This window comes from Micromys minutus (genome assembly GCF_963924665.1).
Source record: "Micromys minutus genome assembly, chromosome: 13".
NCBI classification, from domain to species: Eukaryota; Metazoa; Chordata; class Mammalia; order Rodentia; family Muridae; genus Micromys; species Micromys minutus.
Genome location: NC_137982.1, coordinates 36451053 through 36461182, shown reverse-complemented (window position 1 = coordinate 36461182; position 10130 = coordinate 36451053). Strand labels below are relative to the sequence as shown.

The following is a 10130-nucleotide window of genomic DNA, read 5'->3' as shown; positions in this document are numbered from 1 at the left end:
TGCTTAATCATTTTTCTTTATCTGTGTTGCTGGCGTTCTCTTGTGTCACATAAATACCTGGGTTTGCATCAGTCTTTAAGAATAAAAACAAAATTATCGTGTCCAGTTTTTGTTGTCTAGTCATTAATACCAAAAAATATTTATAAGATATATAAAATTATTTTTAAAAAATTGCTTTTTATGAGTCCTAGAATTGAAGAATAGAAACCTCTAAGTATAAATGGCAAGAACACGTTTGAGTTTAACCACTCAGTAATAATAATAGTTATTATTTTCTTATATTAAAATATTTCACATATTTTCCACTGATAAAAATAAAACTAAATATCTTTTAACATGCTCCCGCATCTGCAAATGCTTTCTAAGCATGTTTTGGATTGCTATCACAATTAGTAGTTCTTCTTGACTAATTTTTTTAGTTATCTCTGGTATCTACACCACTGTTTTATGTCATAAGTCACTTTATCCAATTTTAAAGTTTAAAATTTAACTCCACCTACAAAAGCTTCTCTTTTTCGATTTGTTCTACAAAGTAAAACATATAAGAAACAAAACTCTCTTCTGAGAGTGCAATTTACCCTGACTGACACTTCTTCAAATCCATATCTGTGAATTCTTATATATTGTCCATTCCAAATATAAATATAAAATGTGATCAAAACAAATAAATACAATATCTTGAGCAGCCTTTGTTGCAACCTCTTTTTTCCCCAGCATAATGTCCAATTAAGCTACATATAAGCTTAAAGGTTTACATGAGTGTTCTTATATATTTATGTGGTGTGCCTAGATATATACATAGGTGGAGAAATCACAAATGCTTGATCCCACAGCAGAGGTCCTCAAGTTTTACCACATACTCATTTCACTGGGTAAGTTATAGAAGTGCAGATTAGAAGACAGTAGTAGGTCTGGACTTTTCAGAATCCACACTTAAACAGGTTGCCAGCAATAGTCAGTGTTGCTAGAGTAAGGATCACAGATAAGATGACATGAAGGTTCTTGGCAATGGCCTTTCCATTGCCCAACCCACCAAGCAATGCGTCTGCCTGTCACTCTCATGATACTGCGTGATGCTGCACCCACTGTTACAATTTATTATCCATGTCCTTCACTTCCTTATTTTACTGTTTGTATGGTATGTGCATGTGCACATATGATGGTTATATGTGTGCATATATGTGTGCATGTATAGAGGTCAAAGTTGATACTAGATGTCCATCTTAATTATTTTCTAATGTATTCACTCAAAGTGTCTCAGCTGAACTCAGAGCCTGTCAGTTGACTCCCATAGGTATCCAGATTTCTTTTGGGATCTTCCTTCTGTGCCTCCTGAATGTTGGAGTTAAAGGTGGTAGCCATATCTGCCCAGCTTTTCATGTGGGTTCTGGGAATCCAAACTCTGATCCTTATGCATGTCCTGGCAATAATGAAATCACATTCAATTATTATTCATCATTGTGTTCTCATCTCTCCTTCCTGCCTTATGTCAAATCTGATTGATAACATCTCTTTGAGTAAAACTATTCTTCTTCCAAAACTTTAACAATCAGGCAAACAAAATCTAAAACTGGGTTATTTTGCATTTTAAAAATGAAGAAAAAATAGAAATTCTTCTCACCTCCCTGTAATTCTTTCTATATATTTTAGTCTCCAAAGAATATATTCTAATTCAGCAATAGACCTGACCATAGCATGAAAGTAAATATTATCATTGCAAAGACACTTATGACCATACCCTCTTGCTGATATACCTAATCAATCACCTAATTCATTTTTTAAAAATCTTGAAAAATGAATATATATGCTGTAAATATGCATTTAGAAAATAGGATATGCATAGAATATATATATACTTATGTATATGTAGAACATAATATACATATATGTATATAGCAAATATTAATGAAAATAGAGACCATAAATTTGAAATTTTGTGTTTTTTTGTGATTATAATATAATAACATCATTTTGCTCTGCCTTTCCTTCAAACCTTCCCATGTTATTATATTATAATCACAAACAAAACAAAAAAAATAGTTTTGAAAAATGTTAATAATGTGGGGAAGAAGACTAAGATAGTCAGCTGCATCGAGCCTCAGACAGGGCACTACAAGGTATAGTGATCACAGGCCATTGTGATCTGGGCCTTCAAGGTAGAAAACTGCTCTTGTTTTTCCAGGCCATGACAAATAATATTAGAAAAGCAGTTTCTAAGGGGTAAGTTTTATATTTGTTCCTGGTTTCAGATGTTGTCTTCCGTGATTTGGGGGGAGGGGGGGCTGTAGTAAGGGAAAACACCACATATCCATCAAGGATACACTCTTTGGGATATATTTTCTCCAACTTGGCCACAAGTATGAAGGTTTCCTTTGCTTCCAGGTAGTACCATCAAATCAAAAACCTACCAGTGAATTAACCTTCTGAAGAAACAATTTATATCTAAACCATTAAAAAGTGGTAAATTTCTAACATAACACTTTGTATCTGATGGGCAAAGAGAGGTGAGAATACTATAGAAAGACTTGATAATGTTTGATTAGAAAGTTTGTTCAGATGAGGTGATTTATAGATATTTCTGTGCTGATATACCTAGCTCTTAGTCTCAATTTTCTTAGGCAAAACTTCCTTGCAACAAACAGCTAAGCCAAGCTAATAGAGACAGTCTGTAGTCTTATCTAAGTAGAATTAACACAAATGGTCTCCAGTCTCACCCTACGTCAGCCATTTGACCTGACATGATGTTCTCACAGCCACAGACTGCAATTATGAGGCATACGGCTGCTGACGACCTGCAAATGTGTCTGCAATAGACATTATTTAAATAGGATCTATTATAAAGAGATTCTTTTTCTCTCAGACACTGCTGCTGTTTAACAAAAGCTTTTCAGGACTCAGAAATATCATCATCTAGAATCTAACTTGTCAATGAGACATTTATTTCATAATTCACAACCAAGTCATTTTACATCCATGGCGTATCTTGGCAACAATAGAAAAGAGCATCCCACAATCCATCCACTATTAAGATGTCACCATTGATAAGATAAATTTGTACAAATCCTCATGAAGACATTTGAATTTCTGGGCCAGTGTTGCAGGGTTAGGGGAATAGAAATAGTTATGGGGCACTCACCGAAGACAACCATTCAAACAGTGCATAGCCAATTGAAAGACTTATTCCAGCCTGCTGGAACCACACCCAAGTGTTTGGGGGACCTAAGTGTGGTCCCTACTGTCCAGAACACAGGTTTTTACAAAGCATAAACCATGACCAGGTCTCTTGCTCAGCAGTTTCAGGGAGATTTGCAAAGGCAAGAAGTTTAACCGAAGTCAAGGCAAGTTAACTAGTCCATCCTGACCTTTCATTCCTAAAATAGAGTTGGGTAGATTTCCATGTGATTTTCCATCAAAGAGATCAAATTCTAGTTAAAATGGAAATGGCCTCAGTCAGAACATTAAATAGAGGAACCTTTGCACTATCTTGCCCCATCACAAAATAATTCTGACTGATTTAAATGAGAGAAGAATTTTTGGTGCAGATAAAATTGGAGTTGACTCTTGAAGTATAAGATGAAAATTTGCTTCTTAACAATCAAATAATCTTGTTTGTTCTATTTAACTTGTACCACAATTGCATAGGACATTTAGGCATCAACTAGCTGATACCTTCATTTTTCCATTTTCAGTGTGCAGCAGAGACATTTATATGACACAATCAGCTATATTTTATAAGCCATTAGTAAGAGGAATACCAATGCATTCACCAGTTATATTTACCAATGAAAGAAAATCTATAGGAATATATCATAACTCAAAAAGAATGATTCTTATTATGAATGTTAATATTAAAAGATAAAAAGAACCTTGCATCTGGCACACCTATAAACCCATTAGTTCCAGACACTTGAGAAGTAAGTGTACACTAGAATGACCTCCCTGCACAGAAAGATATTACCTTAAAATTAAAGTGAAAAATCATATGTAGCTTCTCTGTTTCCCAGATTTTTATTCTCTTTAAAAAGCAAAGCTAATTTCCACAAATATGTGTATTTAATTGAGAAAATAATTCTAAATGTTCCTGTTGTCTCTAAATTCAGTGCTAAATCACAAGTACAAATATGATAATTCAAAGAACTTTCTAAATATGCATATGGTTCAAATTTTGCTCTTACACCCACAAAAATCCCTTATCTTAAGCTGTCCACACAGGGTAATAAAACTATATGTGAGGGTTTTGGCACCAGATGCATTTGAGGGGGCTCAGTAAAGTAACCGCTGACATGAACGCTCTGTGGTATTTTTGTTTGTTTGTTTTGAGACACAAAACAACCAGAAGCATCTGGAAGAGTCCAGAACAGCATATTGGATGGAGAAGAGCAGGAGACAAAGACTAGAGAAGGCATAGGGGGAGGACTAAGAGAACCAGAAAACACGGGAGCAAAGTGAGAGTACCAAGAGGTTGAAACAGCAAACATTGTTGGGTTAGATGCAAAATGAGTATCTGGGGAAAGGGATAACAAGGAACTGGAGGGAATTTAGCGTAGAGAAGGAGCTGAGATAGGCTGGAAGTCTAGCATGCACTTTGAGATATATACCAAATGAGAGACTGGGGGAGCCTAGTGGCTCCCTTGGTAAGCTGATAAATGCCAGAGGCATCTGTCAATTATCTCTGTCTCTTTTATTGGAGGTAAGGGAAATGATTCCTTCTGGCCTGTGGAAACTGGTGTCACAAGTTCCAGAGGAATTGCAGGGTTTTCTCTAGCTGCCAAAATCCTCCTAAGTTCACTTGTGGCTCACTTCAGGATATTTGGATAGCTTTTGGGATTTGAGGATTTGGAGTTTCCTTTGGACCTGGCACAAACCATCTATTTTTCTCTAGAATTTTATTTTAAAATGAGTGGTTAACAACTTGTGAGCTTTGGAGAAAGCAATGGTTGTTCATACATGGTGCAGGCCAAATTGGTCACAGAGGCAAGTAAACTTTAAGATAAATATTAGAGAGAGAGAGAGGGAGAGAGAGAGAGAGAGAGAGAGAGAGAGAGAGAGAGAGAGAGAGAGAGAGAGAAGAGGAGGAGAAGGAAGAAGAAGAAGGAGAAGAAGGAGGAGGAGGAGGAGGAGGAGGAGGAGGAGGAGGAGGAGGAGGAGGAGGAGGAGGAGGAGAAGAAGAAGAAGAAGAAGAAGAAGAAGAAGAAGAAGAAGAAGAAGAAGAAGAAGAAGAAGAAGAAGAAGAAGAAGAAGAAGAAGAAGAAGAAAAAGAAGAAGAAGAAGAAGAAGAAGAAGAAGAAGAAGAAGAAGAAGAAGAAGAAGAAGAAGAAGAAGAAGAAGAAGTACCATGACCAAAGCAAACTGAGGAGGGAAGGGTTTATTAGACCTAAATTTTATCACAGTAGTCATCAAAGAAAGTCAGGACAAGATGTCAAACAGTGCAGGAACCTGGAGGCAGGAGCTGAAGCAGAGGCCATGGAGGGATGCTGCTTACCATGGCTTGCTTACTCATAGAGCCCAGGACTACCAACCCAGAGATGGTACCACCCAAGATGGGCTGGGTGATCACTAATTAAGAAACTGCCCTCCACCCATTCTTACAGAGGTGTCTTCTCAATTGAAGTTCATTTCTTTCACAGTAGCTCTAATTTGTGTGTAAAGATGACCCAAGACTAGTCAGCAGAGCACATAGTGAAAAATACAAATTTTTGTTAGATGCTTTCCTGAGAATTTGTAATCATAAAGAAACATGTGACTGAGTTCATCTTCAAAGGAGAGGGAAAAGCAGTTCACAGACTTGAGAGAACACCTAATCAAAATCAAAAGGTTGATGATTGCAGTGCTTCAAATGTACTTTATATGTTAAAATCGATAAAATTTTTGCAAAGATAAAGCTTATTGTATGTGTTCTCTTTTTCTGTTAGTACATGCATAAGAAATCAATGACCTATATCAGAGTACTGATTCTACAGGAAGGGTCAAGTAGGAGTGTCTCTGCCCCTCCCTCTTTCCGGTTTCGAGCAGCTCCTTGTAGTCCTGTTTGTTAGCTTTGCTGATGCTGTCTCAGATGTTTCTGCAGGTCGGGACTATTTAAAACTATCTGTATCTTGCAGACTTGAATCCCAAATGACAGCGGACATCCAGGCCATCTTACAGCTCCTACAGAAACAAGCCACGGTCGTCCCTCCAGCCTACAGCATGGTGACCGCAGGATCAGAGTACCAGAGGCCCATCCTCCGTCTGCTGAGAACCAGTCACCCCAGAGCATCCATTAAGACAGACCGGAGCTTCAGCCCCTCCTCACAAGTGAGTGGAGACATTGCAAACCTGACCGTGACTCTTTGAGCATATCTCCAGAGATCTCCTGAGTAAGAGTCACTTGTGCAGAACATACATTCCCATTCCCATTTTTTTAGGCTCAAGGGTTTCTGTAAATTGGGCTTGTGTTTCGCATTATGTGCCCTTAAAAGTTGCGAACAACAGATTTTTTTTTAAATTATTTTATTTGTTTACATTTCAAATGCTGTCCACCTTCCTGGTCTCCCGTCCAAGAACACCCCTTCCCTTCCTATCCCCTTTGCCTCTAGAACAAAGAGAAGCAAACACATCCAAGAGGAATAAACAGCAAGAAACAATCAAACTCAGAGCTGAAATCAACCAATTAGAAGCAAAGCGAACCATACAAAGAATCAACAAAATCAGAAGCTGATTCTTTGAGAAAATCAACAAGATTGATAAACCATTAGCCAGACTATCCAGAGGGCACAGAGGCAGTATCCATATTAACAAACTCAGAAATGAACAGAGAGACATAACAACAAAAACTGAGGAAATTAAAAAAAAAAAAAAACTCATTAGCTTCTACTACAAAAGCCTATACTCAATAAAACTGGAAAAATCTAGAAGAAATGGATTGTTTTCTAGACAGATACTACATACCAAAGTGAAAGGATTAGATAAACTATCTAAACATTCCCATTACCCCAGAGAAAATAGAAACAATCATTAAAAACGTCACCCAACCAAAACAAAAACCCCCCAAAAAACAAAAAACAAACAAACAAACAAACAAAAAACCCAGGCCCAGATCATTTTAGTGTAGAATTCTATCAGACCTTCAAAGAAAACTCAATGCCAACACTTCTCAAACTGTTCCACAAAATAAAAACAGAAGGAACACTATCTAATCCATTGTATGAAGGAAGGCACAGTTATGCTGATACCTCAACCACAGAAAACCACAACAAAGAAAGAGAACACAATTTTTCACTAATGAACATTGATGCAAAAATACTCAATAAAATTCTCACAAACAGAATCCAAGAATACATCAAAATGACCATTAACCACGGTCAAGTAGACTTCATCCCAGGGATTCCAGGATGGCTCCTGATCCTAAACCTTCTGATAGTTCCCTTTCAGTTATTTAAGCATGGTGGGCAATAAAGCCTAAGAAAGATTATTTGGTTAAAAATTTGTAGACCATCTTGTGGAAATCACTCTGTGGAAATTAAGTGTAAAATAGTCTAGAAAGTGAAACAATGTGATAACAGAAGGTTGCATGTCAGAAGATAAATAATGGCAATCCAAAACAGAAAAGTTAATTTATCTCTGACTGTTTCTGAATGGATGGGAAATACATGCAGCTATATTTTTATTCTCTGTTTGTAATCGGTTTAAACTGTGTTTTCTGCTAGGAATGGTGATTTTATTTCCTTTATCTCCTTCTTAGATAAAACTAGTCTCCGAGAGACATTTCTAAATCCAGTCTCATTTTAACTAAAGCCTATACAACTCAAAGTTGAATTTTTAGGAAAAAAAAACCCCTGAACTTTCAAATCTGGCTTTAGAGTGAAATTTATGTTCTTTACCTGAGACAACAGACCCCCAGTATCTTGACCTTTTTTAAGAGAGAGATGTTGGCCAATATCTTTAGTTTCATACAATGACTGGGGAGAGAACACACGTCTGGGTTACTTGATTTTAGTTCACTATTAGAGTGAACTGTAAAAGCACATTTTTCCTTCTCTTTCTACCAGTGTCCTGAGTTTCTCGACCTTGAAAAATCCAAACTCAAATCCAAAGAATCACTGTCCAGCGGAAGGCGCCTGAACACAGCTTCAGAAGACAACTTGACTTCACTTTTAAAACAAGACAGTGATGTGTCTTCAGAGCTTGACCCGCGGCAAAGAGAAGCTTACCTTCATCCCGTCCGGCATCCGTCGCTGCCAGATTCCTCCCTAAGCACTGTAGGGATCTTGGGTCTCCATAGGCATGTTTCTGATCCTGGTCTTCCAGGAAACTGACCCTTTTGTACCGTTTCCTCCTCATTCAATGTAAGTGCTTTTAATGGCTGTTTTCCTTTTTTTGTATTTAAATCCTCTCTACTTGACTCAGGGGCTCACAAGGTACCATTATATGCAAAAGTACTGTATATTTTTCCTAAATTGAAGCTTGTAAGGTAAAGTTGAGCAGTTAGGATGTAAATATACATAAGAGCTTTTTGGTTCCAAATGTTAAAACTGCCAGCATCTCAAGGCACCTTTGTTTCTTGAATTTTATTTTTCAAATCATGTGCATGTTAGGGAACTCCAGTTTCTCTTGCATGGAGACTCCTATTGACTGCATTTACTGATCCAGTGCTTCATTAGGAAAATGCCTTCCAAGCGAATAAGAAACCAAGGAATGAAAGAGTTCATGAGTCCAACTCAGATGATCCTCAACTTCCGGAAGGTCCGGGGGTGGGGTGGGGAATAAAGAGAAGTTAGTCACTTTGGAGCACAGACATCCTTCTGTATTGACATGTTTAGAGTTACTTACATTCATTTCCTTTGATAACAATTAATTTTAAAAAGATGCAACGTTTGAGTTACACACAGTAGTCAGAAAGGGAGCAAGATCCCCAAAATACCAAAAGATATAGTTCTTTCTGGATAGATTTTACAGGACAGGTTTATGAAAGACAAATGGAAATGGAATTAGTAAACTTCAGATCACATGGGAAAAAAAAACTCATAGGAGGTTTCCACAGCAACCTAGGCCCTGGTTTTATGTCCCTAGCAGACCTGCAGCAAGAGCTACTCATTTTGGCGAGATGACAGCACAAAGCTGTCTCAGGCTTCCAAAGGTGAGGGAGCCATGGGTAGCAGCTGCCTGCAGTCTCTGGGCCAGTGAGCAGTCTGTCAGTAAAGAGGATCTAAAGAACAAAAAGATCTGGTGTGAATTCCAGCCCTACGTTTGGACAGATTGAGGAGGCACAGCTCCCCCGAGCTTGTCTTCAGCTAAACCGTCATGAATACAGGACAGTAGTGGGGGAGCATCGTCTTTCTAGCAAATTCTGCATTAGCTGCATTTACAAACTACCTAAAATATTTACAATAGGACATTTTTTTCTGAGGGCTTAAAGGGAAAATAATTTTGTTTTGGGTGTGGTCCTTAACATGCCATTTCCACAAAATGACATTCACAATTTCTTCAGATTTTTATATGGGATAACAATCTTGCATTTGATGAAATAGTAGACACTCAATTTTTTTAAATGGGCAATTTCAGAGTACTGATGTCAAAACTTTTTAAGAATGGGCTGCATTCATGCTTTATTACCCCAGCTGTGGCAAACGGTGTTCATTGACCCACCTAGAAAATTATTAGGTTAATTAAAAATTAAGTAAAAAATAATATAATTTAGGCTGATTTATACATTGTTTCCAAATCACAGGAGACATAGTAGAATACATTCTAACATTTAATTATGTTAGGTATTAGAAATGGAGATGTCATTTGGACATAAAATCAACAGAGGGAAAATATAATTTACAACTCTGATTTCGTCAGAATCTAGTTAAATTTCATTTTGAACTCAGTTATAATTTTAATATTTTTAGACACTGACCTATTCCTTTCTTCGGGACAAACACTCAGAAATCTTTTAAAGTTTTCTTAGTTTTTCTATTAATTCTTATGCTCTCAGCAACCTTTAGATATTATTTTATCTGTACATTATTAAATGGTTGGATTTTCCTTCTCTTTGTCAATGAACACTTTGACACTAACCTGTCAATCCACTTCAATGCAAGCAGTCTCTTAAATGTGCATAATAATACTACTGTATTTAAAATGTGACTATAGAGTGATCTTAAATT

General features: G+C 37.1%; 1 protein-coding gene across 1 annotated transcript in view; it reads left to right on the top strand.

The window, feature by feature from the left end:
• KCNH7 (potassium voltage-gated channel subfamily H member 7) overlaps positions 1-8294 on the top strand; it is a gene marked incomplete at both ends in the record, with an annotated part of 460182 nt that extends 451888 nt beyond the window's left edge. Inside the window, 2 exons of the mRNA XM_080927932.1 lie at positions 6102-6294; positions 8028-8294. Coding sequence (XP_080784058.1) covers positions 6102-6294; positions 8028-8294 — 460 coding nt within the window. The remainder of the gene's footprint in view (positions 1-6101; positions 6295-8027) is intronic.
• Positions 8295-10130: the final 1836 nt, after the last annotated feature.